The sequence below is a fragment of the Elgaria multicarinata genome, chromosome 23 (assembly GCF_023053635.1).
Source record: "Elgaria multicarinata webbii isolate HBS135686 ecotype San Diego chromosome 23, rElgMul1.1.pri, whole genome shotgun sequence".
Lineage (NCBI taxonomy): Eukaryota > Metazoa > Chordata > Lepidosauria > Squamata > Anguidae > Elgaria > Elgaria multicarinata.
In genome coordinates this window covers 8,026,313-8,049,636 of record NC_086193.1, presented here as the reverse complement: position 1 = coordinate 8,049,636, position 23,324 = coordinate 8,026,313, and the positions used below count along the sequence as shown (strand labels likewise).

Below are 23,324 nucleotides of genomic sequence, written 5' to 3'. Positions count from 1 at the left end.
TTAAGCAAAAATAGGTGAGTATTTTTGGCCCAGCCTGTTTTGCCTCCACCCATCACAAAAATGTGCCCCTTGAGGGCTTCTCCGAAACGGAATTGAGGTTTGCCTCCCCTTTTCTAGCGTGAACACACCCCTAAGTAATATACATCCTTGTTCAAAGCTGGTCGGTCAGAGCAAAAGCCAGTTCCACGATGGCAGCAATGTCAACACCATCCATTCTCGAGAACATAAGAGCCCTGCTGGATCAAATCCAGCATCCTGGGACCTACACTGGCCAAGCAGGTGCCTCTGGGAATTATCTGCAGACTACCCCTGAACATGGAGGCTTGATGTCACTATCCTATCTCAGAACCATTTGTTCTGTGCCACAAATGCACCTGGTCCCCCTTTAAAGCCTTCCAAGCTAGAAGGCATTTTGGGGCAGGGGATCTCTCAGCTGGCATCCTCTGTCCAACTGTCAGCAGCCAGATTCTCTAGAACTTGTAGGGTCCGTTTTGTTACCACTAAGAGCTACCTGACAGAGCACCTTCTCCCATACCAGCCTGCCACTCCCTGATCCACAGATCAGCACACACACACAGTTGTCCTATCACCTGCACAGGTACATCTGACTTCAATCAAGAGAAGGGCCTTCTTTGCTGTAGCCTCTGCCTCTGGAATTCTCTCCCCGCTCCTCTTCATTGACAGTGCTGAGGCACCTGTTGAAAAAGTATCTGTATACCCAGGGATTGGCTGGTTTTAATATCCAGCTTGATAGGTTTTTCCTGGGGCTTGTCTAGACAGGTTCTTTAATGTTTCAGGACACATGATGCAGCTGTCCATTCGCCGCAGTGCCGGGTTTTTAATGCGATAATATTGCGCATATTCACATTTGCGATTGATTGGATCAATGGCCGGGTTTGCACTGCCTTGTGTGTGCTTGGGGGAGTTAAATTGCATTTTGACATGTGGGTGTAACTTTGTGGGCAGGACAAAGTGATTGGCCAATTTCCCGCCTTCCCACCTATCGCGTCCTCCTCTGGCTGCCTCGTTCCTTCCCGCCGTTTTCATGTTGAATTATATGAATCTGCGGAGGTCCGCAGATGGAGCTTTAGAAATTAAAACAAAGAGGGGCGAACAGGCAGCGAGAGGGAGGAGACGTGTTCAGTCCCCCTCTCGCATCCTCCTCTGCTGCCTCGTTCCTTCCCACCCTCGGTTTTCCTCTTCTATGAATCTGCAGAGCTCCGCAGATAAAATTTATAGCTTTGCTCTTCTATACTCCATAGGATCGTATGTGTGTAAGTGCACATGTGCGCATTTATAACTGCAGTACAAAAAAAAATTCAGGAGATAAATCGCTGTTGCTGCTGCAGTGTGACTCTCTTCGCCTAGATTCGGATCTAGGAAAATTCGGGTTTATGTTCAATGAAGATCAATCCTGTTGTCGTATAGACGGGGGCCTGGTTGCTTTTTCTCTGTATATTTTATTGTTGTTTTAGGGTACAATCCTATGCATGCATGTCTAGACAGGAGAAAGACCTACAGTTTCCAGCACTCCTCAGCCAGCCATGCAGGACTTTTTCTGTCTAATGCATAGGATTGCATCCTTAATGCCCTGTGATTTGGTAATAAAAGAAATAATAATCACTGATGGTCAACCTGTCCCCAGCGAATTCATCGAATGCTTTTGAAGGTGCTTGTCTAACGCAACCTGCTGTTTCCTACAGATGCCCACGACCAGGGAAAGAACCCTCTGTTTATCCCCAACTTCCTATGTTCAGAGCATGGAGGTTTGTGCATTTATTTTAGGAAAGAATGAGAATTTTGTTTCAGTTTGGTTTTGATAAGGATATACCACACCTGGAAAAGTTTCCATATTTGGGACTAAAGGAACTTGAGATATTAAAAAAATTGAAACGTGGGAGAAAATAAAACCGACCCATTTACCCAGCCCTAATGTATGTATGTATTTCCTTTCATTCCATTTCTATGCCACCCTCACAAAATAGAGACGGCAATAGGGGTAGGCAACTTGTAGCTTTCCAGATATTTTGGCCTACAACTCCCCTCATCCCCTCATCATTGGCTATGCTGGCTAGGGCTGATGGGAGTTGTAGGCCAAAACATTTGGAGGACCACAAGTCGCCCATCCCTGCCCAAAAATTAAAGATGTATAAATATAAAAACATTATATATATAACCAAACGTATGTAAGAACAAAAATATATAATAAAATGATAATATATTGACCCTGTTCAGATGACACACTAAGCCACAGTGGTGAAGCATTTTGAGGTAAAGATTATGGCTTAGTGTGTCATGTGAACCGTTCCTAACCATGAGGGTTTTTGTGAATTGCCCAGAGTGCTTCAGCTATTAGGCGGTCTAGAAATGAAATGAAATGATGAATAAATAAAACAAAAAGCCCCAAAGTAAAACAGCCTCAGAATAAACCAAAAAGTAAAAGGAACATAAAAAGAGTACCGCTGTGCAAAACCGAGGCATTACAAACTTGGGAGAATAAAAAGTTGTTCTCCTGGTATAGAGAACACAACACCATAGGCGAGCCTCTCTGGAAAAGGCATTCCACAACCAGGGTGCCACCATTAAAAAGGCCCTCTCCTTAGTAATGACCCGCTTTGACTCATTTGGTGGAACACCTGGAGGAGGACCTCTGAAGATGACTTAGGGTTTAGGCAGATGTATATGGGACGAGACGATCCTTAAGATGTGCATTCATGTGCAAACAGGTCTATGGGGAAGTCCTGCTTCCATTTGAGGGAATGAATGCAGTAGCTTTTGTCTGCGGGGCTGGGCTTTTGGCTGGCTGTTTTCTCAGCCATGAGCCGTCCATCTAGGATCTGTGCGGACTCGCCCAGTAACTCCACCTAGACCCGTCTTCCAAGAATGAGCTGGCTCAAACACAACTGGAACTAGCGTCCTTTGGTGTAGCCAGGGTGGGTGGGGATGGTCTACTCTGGAACGAGGCAAAAAGGGCCAGTGAGAGCTTTCGCGCAGTGTTTGGGGATGATATAATGAGAAAATGGCCAGCAAATCAAACAAATATGATTGTCCTGTGTCAGGGGTCAGGAGACAAAGGGTCACTGGGCCTTTCCCTCAGAACACAGTGGGGAGGAAAACGCCCCACATCAGCATTCAGGAAAATATTTCGCTTGTCAGCTGAGTGGAATCGTCTGTTTGGGAGAGGGAGGGAGAGAACAAAAACGTTCGGGCTGCATCCAGATATCCCACAGAGGAGGCCCAGGATCTCTTCTCGATCCTCCCAGAGTGCAGGACACGGAATCATGGGCTCAACTGACAGGAAGCCAGATTCCGGCTGGACATCAGGAAAAACTTCCTGGCTGTTAGAGCAGTATGACAATGGAACCAATGACCTGGGGAGGTGGTGGGCTCTCCCACACAAGAGGCAGCTGGACAACCCTCTGTCAGGGATGCTTTAGGGTGGATTCCTGCATTGAGCAGGGGGTTGGATTCGATGGCCTTAAGAGGCCCCTTCCAACTCTGCTATTCTATGATTCTATGAAATATTCTGTGAGTCATTACTTTGGGAAAGCAATGCCAGAAGCTGACATCTGCTAAACTTTGAAGCTCTGCCCCTTAAGGTAGTCAGGCGGTGGTAGGGAGACCCTATTTTGGAAACCAAAAAGGCGGACAACGTGGTCAGCCCCCAAGGGGGCGTGCCTGCCAACATGTCCAGCCCCAGGGGGTGTGTCCAACACCAAGGGGGGCGTGCCCACCCAAACATAGCCTTTGTCACATGTCTGATTTTTCAGCACACAAGTAAGACAAATCCATTCAATATAACATCTTAACGTTAAAATCACTGAAAGTGAGACATTCACTTGAAGTGAGACATTCGATGTATCTGAAATTAACTTCACTTACTCCTACTTTTGCAGCTTTTGTTTTACTTTGAAGCCTTTGCTATACCCTATGTGATACATTCTCTCCTTCCCTTAATTTTTTTTTTATTATTGTATCCTCACTCTGCTGCAAACTGCTGCTGCTGTTAACGGGACTTGCTTTTTTATTTTTAAATTTAAAAGAAATGAAACTTGTGTATGATTGTCACAAGTTTCTCTATTCCAACATTAGGGTGGGTGTTGTGGGCAGCAGACACTACTTCGTCCATTCACACTTCTCACTTATATACATCAGCTTCTCAAGGCTTGTGCGTTGGCACCATTTAGCACTTCCAGACTTTGAACTCCTGCCTACGTCCTGCACAAACAAGTGACCCTGAGACCCTCTTCCTAATGCCCTGCGTTGCATGACAGCACCATGGAGCTAAGTTACAACAGGTGTCTCTGAGTTGCCTGTGCAGCCTCCGTTGTCTCTCTCTCTAAGTCATTTCAGCCAAACCAAAGCCTCCAGCCTCAAACTCTCTCTCTCTGTGTGTGTGTGCCAAAGTCTCCCGACAGTCCAGCCAGGCTGCACACTTGTGGCCGGGGGTATTGCTTATTGCTTGGTCATGTCCGGTGACTCTTACTTTAAAAACCTCCGCCGTCAGCCGCCTCCACCTCCTCTCCTCCACACAACCTTCTTAAAAGCCTGCAAGGATGGTGCATGGCGGGGAGTTTGTTCCACAGGTGTGGGGCCACTGCTGAGAAGGCCCTCTCTCATTTGGACGAGGAGGTGCAGGGAACGCTGATCAAATTTGCAGATGACACAAAATTGGGTGGGATAGCTAATACCCTGGAAGACAGAAACATACTTCAAAGTGATCTTGATAGGCTAGAGTGCTGGGCTGAAAACAACAGAATGAAATTTAATAGGGATAAATGCCAAGTTCTACATTTAGGGAATAGAAACCAAATGCACAGTTACAAGATGGGGGATACTTGGCTCAGCAACACTACAAACGAGAAGGATCTTGGAATTGTAGATCGCAAGCAGAATATGAGCCAACAGTGCAATATGGCTGCAAGAAAGGCAAATGCTATTTTGGGCTGCATTAATAGAAGTAGAGCTTCCAAATCACGTGAGGTACTCTATTCGGCCCTGGTTAGGCCTCATCTTGAGTATTGTGTCCAGCTCTGGGCTCCACAATTCAAGAAGGATGCAGACAAGCTGGAGCGTGTTCAGAAGAGGGCAACCAGGATGATCAGGGGTCTAGAAACAAAGCCCTATGAAGAGAGACTGAAAGAACTGGGCATGTTTAGCCTGGAGAAGAGAAGATTGAGGGGAGACATGATAACAATCTTCAAATACTTAAAAAGTTGTCCCACAGAGGAGGGCCAGGATCTCTTCTCAATCATCCCAGAGTGCAGGACTCGGAATAACGGGCTCAAGTTAAAGGAAGCCAGATTCCAGCTGGACATCAGAAAAAACTTCCTGACTGTTAGAGCAGTGCGACGGTGGAATCAGTTACCTAGGGAGATTGTGGGCTCTCCCACACTAGAGGCCTTCAAGAGGCAGCTGGACAACCGTCTGTCAGGGATGCTTTAGGGTGGATTCCTGCATTGAGCAGGGGGTTGGACTCGATGGCCTTGTAGGCCCCTTCCAACTCTGCTATTCTATGATTCTATGATTCTATGTGGAGACCCACCTAATTTCCCTCACTGGTGGACAGATGAAAAGGACCTCTCTTTCTGATCTTAAAGTGCAGGAAGGCTGGAATGGGTGAAGGCAGGTGAATGGGTCTCAAAATGTTTAGGGCTTTAAAGGTCAACACCAGCACTTTGAATTGGGCTTGGAAACACACAGGTAGCCAGTGCAGCTGGTGCAGTATAGCTCTTATGTGGTCAGATCGCTGTGGCCCCACCAATACTCGGACAGCTGCATTAATAAAATCATAGAATAGCAGAGTTGGAAGGGGCCTATAAGGCCATCAAGTCCAACCCCCTGCTCAATGCAGGAATCCCCCTTAAAGCATCCCTGACAGATGGTTGTCCAGCTGCCTCTTCAAGGCCTCTAGGGTGGGAGAGGCCACCACCTCCCTAGGTCACTGATTCCATTGTCGTACTGCTCTAACAGTCAGGAAGTTTTTCCTGATGTCCAGCCGGAATCTGGCTTCCTTTAACTTGAGCCCGTTACTCCGTGTCCTGCACTCTGGGAGGATCGAGAAGAGATCCTGGCCCTCCTCTGTGGGACAACCTTTCAAGTGTTTGAAGAGTGCTATCATGTCTCAATTCTGCACTGGCTACCTGTGTCTTCCCATTCTCCCCAGCTAGCCAGACTACTCTCGCTGGGGGATGATGTAAGTTGCAGTCCGTCACATCTGGGGGACACCAGGTTGCAGAAGGGTGCCGTAGACCAATGTCCTTTGGTTCCTGCCTCTGACTCTTGGGTTCTGCAATCTTGGGTTTGAATCCTGACCTTTGTATATACTGCTGTCTGTCCCACAATGTATGCCCTGCCCAACACTTATTTATTTATTTATTTATTTATTACATTTTTATACCGCCCAATAGCCGAAGCTCTCTGGGCGGTTCACAAAAATTAAAACCATCATAAAACACTGACCTGCCTGTTCACACGCCAACAACAGCCAAATCAAACATGTCATCCCATTTAGGTCTTGCCGGAGATGATCGCTTCTGCCACGGTTGACAGGGCCGGGATCTGAGGATCGCCCACTGTGGCCTCCTTCTCATCCCCGTTGGGACTGAAGCTGGCCGCTTCCCTCTCTTCCTTGCAAAAAGCCACTTACTAGTAGTTTATAATGCTCGGGAGCTAGGAGGTGAGTGCTTTGGATGACATTGCCATGGCAACAGAGATTAGCCAGGCAACGAGGATGCTCTGGGAGAGAGTGGCGGCAGCAAAGAGGTGGCCTGAGATGAGCCTTATTTCACAAATAAATATACCCAGAGGTGCAAATCGGGGGGGGGGGGGGGGGGCGGCGGCTGTGCTGAGTAGCAGCTGGTACATGTACAGCCACTTGGGCTCCTCCGCGGGTTGGCCTGGCCTTGGCTGATTGTTTATGCCATTGTTCAAGCTGTGGCACCAACACCCAGAGTGCCCCCCCATGACCCCCCAGAGTCTGGAAGGGGCTGAGGGGGGTGGCAGACAGGCCTGATGCCAGCATGTGGGCTGGGGGCCTGCCACTTCCCACAACAGCCTTTCCTCTCAATCTTTATGTTGTGAGGCAATATATTTTTTTTAAAATGAAAATGGATAGTCGGGGTGGCCAGCTGGGCATCCTCACTTTATCATCTTTTGCTGCAACAACAACATGGCCCTTCTCCCCAAATAAATCTGTTTAGCATCGGAGCTGCAGAAACCAACTCCATGTTGTTATTATTTCTTACGTTTGCATACCGCCCCATAGCCGAGGCTCTCTGGGCGGTTCACAACCCTGTACTCAAGGTGGTGCTATGACTTAAGTGGGTTTAGAACACAAACCTGCACATAGTCCAAATATTTCATTTGTTTGTTTGATCAGGGTTGGCAAACTGCTTCCCTTGAGGTTTCATTTTTCCTTTTCTTTCTTTAACGTATCAGCACTGTAAAAGACTAGGATGGCAGGACTAGGAGTCCGTCCCTGGGTCTGGAATGGCCTGGCTGCACCATGGCGTTCAGTTGGGGGTTTATGGTGATCCTAAGATGAGCCGTATTGCTGTTGGGTTAGGGTGACCCTATTGAAAGGAGGACAGGGCTCCTGTATCTTTAACAGTTGGATAGAAAAGGGAATTTCAGCAGGTGCCATTTGTATAGGATGACCCTATGGAAAGGAGGACAGGGCTCCTGTATCTTTAACAGTTGGATAGAAAAGGGAATTTCAGCAGGTGCCATTTGTATAGGGTGACCCTATGGAAAGGAGGACAGGGCTCCTGTATCTTTAACAGTTGGATAGAAAAGGGAATTTCAGCAGGTGCCCTTTGTATAGGGTGACCCTATGGAAAGGAGGACAGGGCTCCTGTATCTTTAACAGTTGGATAGAAAAGGGGATTTCAGCAGGTGCCATTTGTATAGGGTGACCCTATGGAAAGGAGGACAGGGCTCCTGTATCTTTAACAGTTGGATAGAAAAGGGGATTTCAGCAGGTGCCATTTGTATAGGGTGACCCTATGGAAAGGAGGACAGGGCTCCTGTATCTTTAACAGTTGGATAGAAAAGGGAATTTCAGCAGGTGCCCTTTGTATAGGGTGACCCTATGGAAAGGAGGACAGGGCTCCTGTATCTTTAACAGTTGGATAGAAAAGGGAATTTCAGCAGGTGCCCTTTGTATAGGGTGACCCTATGGAAAGGAGGACAGGGCTCCTGTATCTTTAACAGTTGGATAGAAAAGGGAATTTCAGCAGGTGCCCTTTGTATAGGGTGACCCTATGGAAAGGAGGACAGGGCTCCTGTATCTTTAACAGTTGGATAGAAAAGGGAATTTCAGCAGGTGCCATTTGTATAGGGTGACCCTATGGAAAGGAGGACAGGGCTCCTGTATCTTTAACAGTTGGATAGAAAAGGGAATTTCAGCAGGTGCCCTTTGTATAGGGTGACCCTATGGAAAGGAGGACAGGGCTCCTGTATCTTTAACAGTTGGATAGAAAAGGGGATTTCAGCAGGTGTCCTTTGTAGGCACGCAGCACCTGGTGAAATTCCTTCTTCATCACAACAGTTAAAGCTGCAGGAGCCCTGCCCTCTTTTGTATCTGGTCAAGAGGGCAGGGCTCCTGCATCTTTAACTGTAGTGAAGAGGGAATTTCCCCAGGTGCTGCAGGCATGCAAATGACACCTGCTGTAACTCCTTTTCATATGTTGGAGTCTGTTGGTTCTTGTGTTCACAGAGAACTCTTTGGGGGCACCAGCCAGGCTGCTGTGAAGAAACCTGGGTGGGAGATCAAAATCCCACAAAGGTTGCCTAACTGGAAGCTTGGGGAAAGGGGGAGGCAAAGGTTGCAAATCTGGTCTCAGAGGCCGGCTTCTCCAGCTCTCAGAAATTCATCTCCCTCCACCACTGGAGGCTCCAATTGTTAGTGGGGCGCTGAGTCCACTCCGGATTTCAGTCAGAACCAGTCAGAGATCTAAAGGAGCACCTTCGAGAGCTCCTTTAGAGTTCTGACAGATTCCAACTGAAACCGGAAGCGGATTCACCGCCCCATTGACTTCAGAGCCACCAGCCTCCACTGCCCATTATTATTATTATTATTATCATCATCATCATCATCATCATGTATACACCACCCCATAGCCAAAGTTCTCTGTTAAAAAGTTAAAAACAGTGAACATTAAAAACAAATATACAGAATTTAAAACCATAAAAAGCATAAAATACAAACAAAAACAGACAATATCCGTTTAAAACAGCTACTCTGGGGTCAGTTAAAAAACTCAGCATATGCTGTTAAATGCTGTTAAATGCCTGGGAGAAGAGAAAAGTCTTGACCTGGCGCCTCTACCCTGTACGTTTATTTCTTTAGATGATCTGTAGTGTTTTTACCCCCACCTCTTCAGCCTAAACAGAATCCCAGAGAGGTTTACAAAGATTAATAATTAGACAACCCCTCCTTGCAGGCTTACAATGTAAAAGACACGACACAAAAGGAGAAGGGATGGGGAGGAAGGAGGAAAAAGGCAGAACTCTGGCACCACCGGTCCTTAGTTTCAAAGTTTCTTAGAGGTGTTCTTCCTGGTGTAACGGACCTCAGGTTCCTAGATATGTAATTAGCTCCAACAACAGTGGGGAGATTAACACAAATTTATAAAAGAAAAGAAAGGCAAGTACAGAATTCAAGTAATAAAGAAAGGGGAGTCAAAAACCTATAACACTGATGCTAGAATAAACGCTTCCAGCATTTAAACAAATACAGTGTCAACACTTAGACCCTTACTACACCTAAGGATTACCCCAGGAAAAGAGAGGGATCGTACCTGCCTGCTCCCGGGATCCCCTGTGTGTCATTTGCATGCACAGGGATGATCCTGGGACGATCCCTGGGGGATAAAAAGGCAGGTGTAGAAACGGCCATGGTAACAGTAGCAGTGCGGTGTAGTGGCTAGAGTGTTGGACTGGGAGTTGAGAGATCTCGGTTCTAGTCCCCACTCGGCTATGGGAACCCACTGGGTGACTTTGGGCCAGTCACAGACTCTCAGCTAGATTGACCCTATGAAAAGGAGGACCGGGCTCCTGTATCTTTAACAGTTGTATTGAAAAGGGAATTTCAGCAGGTGTCATTTGTATATATGGATAACCTGGGGAAATTCCCTCTGCATCACAACAGTTAAAGCTGCAGGAGCCCTGCCCTCTTTTAAATCTGGTCACTCTAGTATAGCTCCTGCAGCTTTAACTGCTCTGATGAAGAGGGAATTTCACCAGGTTCTCCATATATACAACTGATACCTGCTGAAATTCTCTTTTCTATGCAACTGTTAAAGACACAGGAGCCCTGTCCTCCTTTTCAGATGGTTACCCTATCTCAGCCCAACCCACCTCACAGGGTTGTTGTTGTGAGGATAAAGTGAAGAGGAGGAGGAGGATTCTATATGCTGCCTTGGGTTCCTTGCAGGGGAAAAAGACGGGATATAAATGCAGAAATAAATAAATAAATATCTGTTGCAGTCCTGTCCTTCCTTTCCCCAACTTCCAGAGATCGCTTCAGAAGACACAAAACTGTTTGCTTCTCCCGTCAGGCCTGATGCAGCACAGACCCTTTATTCCCTCCAGAATTGATGCTTCTTTCTTTCTCTTGCTACCACTACTCTTGGCCTTCTGCTGTCTCCTGTGCTTATTCTGTAGTTCTTCATCTGTATTCTTCTTCCTCGCATGAAGACTTTCTTTAACGCCTCTCAACTTCCCAATTCCCCTGTTACTTGGGACACTTGCTCCCCCCCCCCACCCTGTATCTACCTGATACTTTCAGCTCCTGCTACCCTGGCAAGGAAGGGTGAAGCAAGCTCCCGGTCGCTATTCCTTTCCTGGCCGAGGTGTGGGGCCAGGCTGGCCTCCGTCTTGTCAGGATGTTCTTCCTGGGAGTCAGGGGTGCAGCCTCCCAGTTGTCCTGGATGAAGCCACAATCTGCAGTCAAACAAACAAAACGTTTATTGCTCAATCCACAGATCATTGCAACACATACAGACTTGAAATTTTACTATGCTATTATTCAATACCACAGATGGTTAACACTACAGAGCTATCAAGTACATAACATCCATTACTGAAATGATGGTTAAAATGGGTGAACAGCAGACGTACAGAAACCTTTAATTACTTTTCAATCACAATTCATTTATATCTCTGAATCTTTATAGCACCTCACACCAATAGTATCCAAAAACTTTGCTCTGCATCTATTAGCGTTCACTGCAAATAGTGCAACCCTCTGAATCACATATGAGTCAGTTGAATGTAATAAATAACTCCGTTTTTCCTTAACACCCCTCTATTTCACTTTCTTTAAAACAGGCTCCAAATAAGCTTTTCTTATGTCTGTGTATAAGGGACAGTCACAATCTGCAGTCCCAGAGAACTGCCAACTGGAGCCTTTTGGTCCATCAAGCCCGGAATTGTCCCTCTTTGCATATTGAGCAATCTTTTCGTTTATTTCATTTCCCCTGCTTGGCTGGAATGCTAGGAACTAGTGACTCCAAAAATGCCTTCTTGCCCTCCATCTACGCAGGCTCTTGATGCAGGGGCAGAGCGAAGGTGTGGGGGGACATTTATCTACTCCATCAGCTTTATTTATTTATTTTTTTAAAAAAAGACACCTGCAGGAAATCTCCCCGGCTGCCTCTCCCCGGGTGATTTTTCAAGCCGTGTGTGAACTTTAGCAGTGACAACCTTCCCATGATGTCAGTGAGCTAAAGTTCAGTGGAAAAACAATGTGTGTGGAGAAGCCTTGGCTAGGAGGTTGTGTGTGTGTGTTTTTAAACCCATGGCAATTCTGTTTTTGCGTCGCTCGTGCAGGAACACTGGAACAGAGGGGTGAGGTGCCAAGTGTGACTCACAGGGTAGGCCTCTGGCGTGCGCAGCCGCGTCGCTTCGTACGCTGTGCCGTCGCTTCCCAGTGAGACGAGCGCTCAATTAAACCATGCTCAGACGAGAAGGTGGAGGCAGTTCATTTCAACTGCCAAACCTCAAAGGAACCTGAAGAGAAGGTGGCACCCTAAGAAGAGCGCCGTTGAATCAGACTGGTCCAGCATCCACAGTAGCCAACCATTAGCCCACAAGCAGGGCAAGAAGGCAACAGCATCCTCACCCCACCCTGTCTCCCATATGTCTCCAGAATGTGGTCCTCTGAGATAGACATTTACCTATCCTGGTTTTAAAGAATTGATAGACCTATGCAAATAAGGCAGTCTTCTCCAACATGTCCCTCTCCAGATATGTTGTACCGTTCCCATCATGGAATCCATTGGGGATAATGGGAGCTGTTGTCCTACACATCTGGACAACCGCGCCAACAGGTTGGAGAATGCTTTGATAAAGACGTAGGAAGGAAGAGATTCACTGCAACAGACCAAGGGTCCGTCTAATCTATGATTGATTGAAAATATTGACATACCAGCCTTCATTACCAAATTACAGGGCGGTGTACAAAATTCACTAAAACAATTAAAACAAAATACAAAGCCACAATAAAAAATACCTGCTAAGCTAGATATTGAAATGGCAAATGCCTGGATAAGCCAATGAGTTTTTCATCTCACATCCTGTTTCCCAGTTGCCAATCCGTTCCTTCCAGGAAACCCCGCAAGCAGGGAACCCCCGAGTCCCTTGGGCAGGGCCTTCTCTGTAGTGGTTCCTCAGCTTTTGGAACGTGCTCCTGATTGAGTTGCAGCTGCTCTCTGCTACTCAATCAATTTAAAGAAGCGTTAAAAACTTTCTTCTCAAGCAGGGGCAAATTGCCGCCGACCATCAGAAGCAGAAAGTGTAATCCAGCCTTCCCCAATCTGTTGGACTACACCTCCCATCACTTCCAGGCTATGCTTGCTGTGGATGATGGGTGTTGTTGTCCCATGCATCTGGCAGGCACCAGATTGGGGAATGGTGTGGCCATGCCAGTTGGGGTATGTGTGTGATGAGACTACAAGCTCCATCACACGCTCCCTACCTTCGCTTCTCCACCTGTGTTTTTGTTCCTCAAAAGAGGAAGTACAGAACGAGCACGAGGCCCATTGAGTCCGCTGTTCTATTGGCGCTGCGTCTCCTGCACACAGCCGGAGAGAGCAGAGATTCCATGATTAAAAAAACATTGGATTAAAGAGGGGGCGTTGTCGTGTGAGGGGGGCAGGAGGCAGGCGACATCATGGGAGGGACCTGAGCAAACTCCGTGAGGGCCCAGGAACGAGCGTGCAATAAAACGCTCGTCGGATGGAGCTTTACAACTCCAATCATCCCTGAGCACTGGCCATGCTGGCTGGGGATAATGGGAGTCAGAGTCCAAAATGTCAGCATGCTGGGGGAGGCCAGTGTCATCCAAGGCAGACAGAAAGCCAGGTGTTGTAAGTAGGAGTTTCCCAAAATTTGGCTTAATTCAAATTTCATTGTGGATTTTGGAAGTCCGAACCACACAGTCCTGGGCAGGATCTACACCACTGCCTTATCATGGTTTATAACGGTATTGACAACTGTTGGGGCTCATGACACATTCCATACGCGGTTTTCAAACCGCTTTCAACGTGCCAAATCCTGCTTGGTGCAGATCTGGTCCCGTTTCCAAAGTGGAACTGATGCTCTCTTAAAATCTCTGCATTTTGTAGCAAGCCATAAAAATTCCCCATTAATGAACCACTGTAAACAAGAAAAGAAAAGCAGTCTTAATGCGATTGTACACGATTGCAGGAAGATAGTTTTTGGTAAGACCTGCAGACACCACTTGCTTTGCCTGCAGGCCTTCTCTTCCTCCCCCTCACAGCCTAATGTGTCCCTCTTCTGCCTCGCCCCTGGCCCTCTCACAGTACTGAGCCCTTCTGACCTTATCATTCCTTCAGCTTTGTCTCATGAGTAGTTGGAATGTGCACAACCCCCCCCCCCAAGCTGTCTTAGAATCAGAGAATAGCAGAGTTGGAAGGGGCCTATAAGGCCATCAAGTCCAACCCCCTGCTCAATACGGGATGCATCTTACCAGCCAATCAGCACCTAGAGGTTGCCCACTTTTGCAAACGTCTCTCTAACAGTGGTTCAACCTGCAACGAAGAGCAGGTGACCAGGCATGTCTCTACATGGCATGAAAAGCTGACTTCTAAGTCCCGGCGGTTTTCAGACTTGGTGCATTTTGGGGGCCCGTCAGTAACCCAAGAGACTTCCCTGCTACAAAGACAATACAATATAGGAAGGGCTGGAAAATCTAGAGGGGGAAGTGTCTGTTTTTAGCAACCAAATGTGCAGAGACAGGGCAGGGGAGGGGTCAGGAGGCGGGGAAGGAAAAGGTCATTAACTCTCCATCTCTGCTGTATCCGGTTAATTGTGAAAGGCAGGGAGCCCCCGCGAATCAACGCCCGCACGCCTGCCCCCTACGATTCTTCCTTGGCACGTACAGCACCCACACATGCGGCTGGCTTTTAGAAACACACCTTTGTTTTAGTGTTATGCATATTAAGTCTGTGCAGATATTTGGTTATTGTAGGAATAATGCGTAAAGGATAGAGGCGGCTCCTTTATCCTCACACACAGAGATGTCATAGAAATCTGCAATGGAATCAAATGAGTTTGGATTCTTATGAATTTGAGCAGATCCTACAGATTTGTGAACCATTTTTCTAATTTTTCTGACTATTGTGCAAATTTAATAATGGGAAAATAGACTAAATTTAAAACACACACACCCACACACCCACACCCACACACACACACACACACACACACAAACAGCCAAACCTGTGCATTTCCCCCATAAACGAAAGCATGAAAATGTGCATTTTGGGGAGGATTTGTGCCTACACCTAAAAAAAGATATAATAGAGCTGGAAAAAGTGCAGAAAGGGGCAACTCAAATGATGAAGGGGCTGGAGCATCTCCCCTATGAGGGAAGGTTACATCAATTGGGACTGTTTAGCTTGGAGAAAAGGAGGCTGAGGGGAGACAGGATAGAGGTGTACAAAATGATGCATGGGATGGAGAATGTGGACAGGGAGACATTTTCCTCCCTCTCTGAAAATACTAGAACCCATCGGGGTGATCCCATGAAACTGATGGGTGGGAGATCCAGGACAAATAAAAGGAAGGACTTCTTCACACAGCGCAGAGTTAAATTATGGAACTCACTACCACAAGATGTAGCGATGGCCACCAACCTGTATGGCTTTAAAAGGGGGTTGGATAAATTCCTGGAGAAGAAGGCTATCCATGGCTACTAGCCCTGATGGTTGTGTGCTATCTCCGGTATTCAAGGCAGTAAGCCTGTGTGCCCCAGTTGCTGGGGAACATGGGCGGGAGGGTGCTGTTGCACCATGTCCTGCTTGTTCATCCCTGGTCGATGGCTGGTTGGCCGCTGTGTGAACAGAGTGCTGGACTAGATGGACCCTTGGTCTGATCCAGCATCAGGGCTCTTCTGATGTTCTTATACCTTTGCGCAAGTCCGAATTTGCACAAGTCCGAATTTTAATTTTTTAAAAAATGATTCTGTCAATAAGTGGACAACAGAACAAAAGGCGCCTGACATCTGTGAAATGCAGATGGACGGGGTTTTACACAATTCGTACATCCCTACTCACCCATTAACAGTTCTGTATGCACAGGGGCATACAAAGACCCAAATGCACATTGTTGCATCTGAACCCTCATCTGCCCCTTGCGAAAACAGAGCGCACACCTCTTGCGCAGGGAACCAGCGTATCTCTGGGTGTACTGTACACCTGCAGGGCTCTATCCAATAGGTCCTTCCGTGTGTCTGAACTCACCCCAGTTTGGACAATCATTTTGGCAGCTTATTGATTTATTTGAGTGTTGTTGTTTTAATTTGTAAATGAAAACACACCTAGTCAAAAAATGTTAACAAGAGAAGGGGGGGGAAGGAAAGACAACCTATAAACTAACACAATAACAATTTCATCCTCCCTTGTGTGCATGTGACTTAACACAGAATCAGTGTTCTAAAACCTAAATTATGGATTCCGTTTTAAGAAAAAAAATCTGTTTGAAGGATTTGCAGGATGGGTGGAAGGTGGTTATGTTCCAATTCTGTCAATTTATCCTTTTGAGCCAGTACTGGTACTTCAAACAACTGTTCCCTGGAAATGGTTATTTTGGCAGTTTATAAATGTCGGTTCAGGGCTATTAAGGGTAGAGATGAGAATTTCATTTGCTTTGTTCCCCCCCCCCCCCCTTTAAGGACTGAGCAAGGTTCACAAATCTTCCCTGAATAGGATGGAAGACACTTGAAATTGAACACAAAAGATGTCCTTGAGCAGGAAGCAATGGGGAAGTGAGGGCCCAGGACAGTTGGCTGGTCAAACTCAAGAGAGTGACAGTCTTAGGGTGGCCCTATGGAAAGGAGGAGAGGGCTCCTGTGTTTTTAACAGTTGCATAGAAAAGAGAATTTCAGCAGGTGTCATTTGTACGCATGCAGCACCTGGTGAAATCCCCTCTTCATCACAACAATTAAAGCTGCAGGCGCCCTGACCAGCTACAAAAGAGGGCAGGGCTCCTGCAGCTTTAACTGTTGAGGTGAAGAGGGAATTTCACCAGGTTCTCCATATATACAAATGACACCTGCTGAAATTCTCTTTTCTATGCAACTGTTAAAAACACGGGAGCCCTCTCCTCCTTTCCATAGGGTCACCCTAGACAGTCTGTCTCTGATGTCAGGGCAATTCAGGAACGCAGGGTCCCAAGGAGAAGCCAAAGGGGTCAGAGACTCCAGGACAAGGTATCAGTGGGGGGCAGAGAGGATCGAAACATGGAATTGAGGTACACAGAGCTCAGGCCTGTGTGTTTTCCAGTAACAACCAGACCTCAACTGGGAACTTCTGTAGCCTGGCCTCCCAGATTCTGCCCAGACCCAGCTGAAAAGGGGTTGCCCCCTTCACAGTTCCCTACCCAGGAGGAGGCCCTTTACTCAAGAGTAGCCTGATTATGCTACACCTTGAAGCGCACCGTCCGTTGACAGGTGGCTGCTCGCACCTTCTGACACTGGTGTTCCCTGGAGCTGGAAGGGAGGCTGACCCACCCCCAGTTCTTCAGGTGATTCGAGGACCCCGTGGACAGGCCCTCTGCTGCAGAGGGGCCCGGCCAAGCTTCTCCTGAGCTGCTGCAAATGATGGACATTGCAGTCCAACACATTTGGAGGGCGCCCAGGTGGGGAAGGCTGTTTTAAGACGTCCTGGTTTCTCATAATTCGTTGACATTGTAATTGCAAACCAAAGACTGGTGAAGAAGTGCCTTCGCATAAAATTGGTTCCAGCGTGTCATTTGCTGCATCGTACTGCCCGTTCTCTGACGGCATACGACGGGGCATCTTAATTTAGTTCTTTTCCTTGTTTCTTGGCATTTAAACTTCTTTTTAATAGTTTTAAATGGTTTTAACTTGTTGTGTGTCATAGAATCATAGAAAAGCAAGAGCTGGAAGGGGCCTGCAAGGCCATCAAGTCCAACCCCCTGCTCAATGCAGGAATCCACCCTAAAGCATCCCTGACAGAGGGTTGTCCAGCTGCCTCTTGAAGGCTTCTAGGGTGGGAGAGCCCACAACCTCCCCAGGGAACTGATTCCATTGTCGCACTGCTCTAACAGTCAGGCAGTTTTTCCTGATGTCCAGCTGGAATCTGGCTTCCTTTAACTTGAACCCGTTATTCCGCGTCCTGCATTCTAGGAGGATCGAGAAGAGATCCTGGCCCTTGCTTAATCCTTGCTGTGCGATTCCTTGAGTCTCTTTTAGAGAATAAATGTTATTCTTGTGTATTTATTCCGAAGTAAGTCCCACTTCGTTCTTTGGGACTTATATCCAAATGCGTGTGCACAGGCTTGCACTCGCTTCAGTGCTCAAATTAGGGGTGGGGGTGAGGGGTGGTAAATTAGAGTGAGGGTTGGGTAGGACTGAATCATTCTCTCCCCCTGCCCTCTAATCTAGCCTGACATCACACGTCAGCAGTGCCAGGCAATTACTGATGCCTCATACTCTTAGAAGGGCCCACTGCCACCCCCACTGCCCTTCCTTGAACCAGAAAAATCAGCAAATTGTAGCCCTTGCGCTGTCATTATTTCTTGCAGCAATGTGACCGGCCACGTGCCCTCTCGATCCTTGCCCCTCCTGGCTAATGAAAACTAGCTGAGGGGGTTTGACTGGGTGGGTCCACGGTGTGGTGAGCACTTCTCTTTGGGAAGGGGAGGGCCCTGCCGTCCTTAAAGAGGTGGTAGTGCGACCACTCCTGAAGAAGAAGCCCACTCTGGACCCAATGGTATAAGACAACTATCGCCCAGTTCCATCACCCCTTTCTTAGGGAAGGTATTGGAGAGGGTCTTGACGGAACAACTAAAGGCACTCTTGAGGGACACTGATTATCTAGACCCATTTCACTCTGGTTATGGGACTGAATCAGCCTTGGTTGCCCTGATGGATGGCCTTTATCGAGTGAGAGACAGAGGGAGTGCAACCCTATTAATTCTGCTCGATCTCTCATTGGCTTTTGGTACCATTGACCATGGTGTCCTCCTCGACTGACTCCATGGGACGGGCGTTGGAGGCCCAGTGTTCTGGTGGCTCCGGTCCTACCTGCAGGGTCGGTTTCAGAGAGTAACATTGGGTGATCATTTCTCAGCCCCTTGGCAATTAAGCTAAGGGGTACTACAGGGTGCCACCTTGTCCCCACATCTATATGAAGCCTTTGGGGATGGTCATTAGGGGATTTGGAGTAAAATGCCATCAGTACACTGATGACACACAGCTCTATCTTCCTGTGACATCCAAATCAGGAGAGGCTGTGCGAGTCCTAGATCAGTGCCTAAACTCAGTAATGGCTGGATGAGAGCCAATAAACTGAAGCTGAATCCTGGCAAGACGGAAGCCCTGTGAGTGAGTGGTTCCCGAGTCCGGGAGACAGGCTCATTGCCTGTTCTGGATGGGGTTGCCCTCCCACTGAAAGATCAGGTTCATAGTTTGAGGGTGCTTCTTGATTAAGTAATGTCGCTGGATGCTCAAGTGGCCATGGGGGGCTCGGAGTGCCTTTTACCAGCTACGGCTTCTTCTGGACAGGGATTGCTTGGCTACAGTGGTATGGGCATTAGTAACCTCAAGACTGGATTACTGCAATGTGCTCCATGTGGGGCTGCCCTTAAGACTGCTCTGGAAGCTGGAGCTAGTGCAGAACGCAGCAGCTCGGCTGTTGTCAGAAGCTGTCTCTTTCCAGCATGTAACTCCTTAGCTGAAGAAATTGCACTGGCTATCTATTGGCTACCAGGCCAGGTTTAAGGTTTTGGTACTAGTGTACAAAGCCCTAAACAACTTGGGACCAGGATACCTGAAAGAGCGCCTTCTCCCTTACCATCCTACCTGATCACTGAGTTCACTGGAGGGCATGCTCTTGGTGGTTCCATGTGGACCTGGGGCCTGAGTTTATTGGCTCTCATCCAGCCATTACTGAGTTTAGGCACTGATCTGGACATCAGGAAAAACTTCCTGACTGTTAGAGCAGTACGACAATGGAACCAGTTACTTAGGGTGGTTGAGGGCTCTCCCACACTGGAGGCCTTCAAGAGGCAGCTGGACAAGCATCTGTCAGGGATGCTTTAGGGTGGATTCCTGCATTGAGCAGAGGGTTGGACTCGATGGCCTTATAGGCCCCTTCCAACTCTGCTATTCTATGATTCTATGAATCCACCAGGAGAAGAGCCTTTAGTATAATGTCCCCTTCTCTGTGGAACTCCCTGTCCCTGGAGGTCAGGCAGGCGTCAACGAATAGCTGCTTCCTGCACCTCCTGAAAACAACTCTGTTTCGAGAAGCGTTCCCCAACTGACTAACTGCTTTTCTGGTTCCTTTGTTTTTAAATTGAACAATTTTAATTTGCTTTTTTAATCTTCTTTCTTTTACTGTTTATACCTATGTTCACCATTCTGGAATCTGTGTTAGATAATTGGGCGGTGTATAAATATTGTTAATAATATAAATACTACACTAACAACAACAACAACGATAATAATAATTCTTGAGCAGGGGGTTTGACTTGATGGCCTTATAGGCCCCTTCCAACTCAACTTGTCTATGATTCTATGATCATCATTGTCATTATTATTCAGTTTATTTATTACATTTCCATACTGCCCAATAGGCAAAGCTCTCTGGGCAGTTCACAAAAATGAACGTTTAGCCTTCAACACAGTAGCGTCCGTCACAAGAAGGAGAAGTCTTCTGATTTGGGCACTGACAGCGCTAGATCTTCTGAGAAAGTCTCTATGCACTGGGGTGGGGAGGGGTGGGAAGAGGCATTCATGTGTTTCTGCACCTTCTATTCTTTTCCCATCTTTCTTTCAGGATCATCGACACAAGTACAATTCAGCAGGAGAGACTCCAGGCTATAGCGGTAAGTTCTCTTTCAATTGGCTCACTATTGGATCTTCCTCCTCCTCCTCCTTTTAACATTTGTAGAATGCTTTCAAGTGTTCAAAGTGCTTCCATGCATAATTTAGCTGTGATCCTGGTAGCAACCCTGTAAGGCCAGCCAGTATAATTATCCCCTATATGGAATAATAATATTGAGATTTGAACCACGGTCTTCCTGATTTGCAGCTCAGCCTCTTAGCTGCCTCAATGAGCATAATTGTTTTGGTGGAAAGGCAGAATATAATTCAAATAAATAAATATAAACAAATTAGCCACTGCACTACTCTTCCCTACAAGGAGATCAATTTAATCATCACCATCATCAATAATAATAATAATAATAATAATAATAATAATAATAGCATCTTTAAGCATGTTTAGGGCATGTTTAGCCTGGAGAAGAGAAGATGGAGGAGAGACATGATAGCACTCTTCAAATACTTGAAAGGTTGTCACACAGAGGAGGGCCAGGATCTCTTCTCAATCCTCCTAGAGTGCAGGACACAGAATAATGGGCTCAAGTTAAAGGAAGCCAGATTCCAACTGGACATCAGGAAAAACTTCCTGACTGTTAGAGCAGTACAAGTGGAATCAGTTACCTAGGGAGGTGGTGGGCTCTCCCACACTAGAGGCATTCAAGAGGCAGCTGGACAACCATCTGTCAGGGATGCTTTAGGGTGGATTCCTGCATTGAGCAGGGGGTTGGACTCGATGGCCTTGTAGGCCCCTTCCAACTCTGCTATTCTGTGATTCTATGATCTTAGCTTTCCTGTGACTTAGGCCATAGCTAGACCTAAGGTTTCTCCATGGATTGTCCAGGGGTCAAACCTGTTCATCTAGGTGACACACAGGGGATCCAGTGCTTAGGCAGGGGTGAACCCTGGATGATCCCAGGATAAACCTTAGGTCTAGCTGTGGCCTTAGAGTTGGTTGTACTTAGCACCAGTTGTCAGTGCAGCAGTGAATCCACTTCGGGTTTTAAGTCAGAACTTAAAACCCGAAGTGCCTTGGAGAGCTCCTTTAGAGTTCTGACTGGTTCTGACTAAAACCCGGAGCGGATTCACCACCCCACTGACAATGGAGCCAGCAGCCTCCACACTCCATAGTAAGTGTGTTTGCAGTCACGAGCCCCCTAAATCCACCCCACAGGGTTCCAGCAAGATTGCCCCCCAACTCAATATTACAGCCTAATGCTACCTCTCCAAATCATCTCGGCAGGGCTGGGCAGAGGGGGGGAGCAGTTGGCATGGGCCTACGATTTTGAGGGGGGCTACTCCGAGTCCCCCTGGGCAAAGTTGCTTGATTTTTCTGTTGTTGATGATGAATTTGCCCAAAGAAAAGCACATTTCTGAATGTGAAGAAGTGATGCCTTATATACCTCTTGAATAAAAGTGCTTGCCATTACCTTTTTTATAAATTGTTCTAGTTCATATGTATTTAGAACTGATTAAAAAATACTTAATGAGCAGTTGGAAAAGGGGACTACATTTCCCATCTGGCCCGAGGCCTATTACCAGCTTTGCCCGGCCCTGCATCTCGGCCACTACCAAAATGTTATCGATCAGATTAGACCCTACGCCTGCTCCTTCTGTTATTACTGGAAAGCAGTTCAGAGGCCCTCGGGGTGCCATGACATCGGCTTCGTTAAAACGAATTAATGAAGGGAATGATTATCAATTCCAAAGCTGCAGATTTTCTGGCTTCCTTGCTGCAGGCAACTTTTTCTGCTGGGTGGGAAAATGATCTCACTTGTACCAGCAGAGTTAGAATCCCTTCTGCCCGCCTGGAGATGGGGGCGTGTGTGTGTGTGTCCCCCACCAGTTTGTTTCTTCTCCCCTCCCTGCCTCGTTCACTCTGCACTACATCCCATTCCTCACAATTTAATGGGGGGAGTTTCTAAAATTAATTCCAGAATTGGAGCGTGCACAATTTGTGTTGCAGCTTTTGAGGTCCACCAATTCATTTGCGTCTCTCCCTCTAGCTGCGCTACTAATGCTCATGTGCGCATTTAAAAACACCACAGAAAAGCAAGCCCAGAAGTCATCGTGGGTATGCTTTATTGATAATTTATTTTATTTGTTATGTTTATATCCCACCATTGCTCTAAGGCATACGTGATCCTCCTCCGTCTCCTCTCCATGTTATCTACACAACAACCTTGTAGGGTAGGGTAGGTTGAGAGTCAGGGACAAGCACAAAGTGAGCGTCATGACAGATAAGGGACCAGAACCCAGATCTCTCAAATCCAGTCCAACACTCTGCGCTGGTTTTGCGTCCAGTTCTGGGCTCCACAATTCAAGAAGGACGCAGACAAGCTGGAGCGTGTTCAGAGGAGGGCAACCAGGATGATCAGGGGTCTGGAAACAAAGCCCTAGGAAGAGAGACTGAAAGAACTGGGCATGTTTAGCCTGGAGAAGAGAAGATGGAGGGGAGACATGAGAGCACTCTTCAAATACTTGAAAGGTTGTCACACAGAGGAGGGCCAGGATCTCTTCTCGACCCTCCCAGAGTGCAGGACATGGAATAACGGGCTCTAGTTAAAGGAAGCCAGATTCCGGCTGGACATCAGGAAAAACTTCCTGACTGTTTGAGCACTGCGACAATGGAACCAGTTACCTAGGGAGGTTGTGGCCTCTCCCTCACTAGAGGCGTTCAAGAGGCAGCTGGACAACCCTCTGTCAGGGATGCTTTAGGGTGGATTCCTGCATTGAGCAGGGGGTTGGACTCGATGGCCTTATGGGCCCCTTCCAACTCTGCTATTCTATGATTCTATGATTCTATGACTAACCATTGCACCATACTGTCTCTCTGATTGCATTGAGGTTCTTTTCATGCCACGCTATACTGGAGTGTGCATGTGCTCCTGCTCATTGGTGAAACACCACACTAAAAGAATCTGGATAGTATTCTTCCACAGTTGCA

At 47.2% G+C, this 23,324-nt stretch overlaps 1 protein-coding gene across 1 annotated transcript in view; it reads left to right on the top strand.

Annotated features, from left to right (window-relative positions):
* The window catches only part of PALM (paralemmin), an 83,223-nt gene that overhangs the window by 17,469 nt on the left and 42,430 nt on the right, over positions 1-23,324 (top strand). The window contains exon 2 of the mRNA XM_063147262.1: positions 20,334-20,382. Coding sequence (XP_063003332.1) covers positions 20,334-20,382 — 49 coding nt within the window. The remainder of the gene's footprint in view (positions 1-20,333; positions 20,383-23,324) is intronic.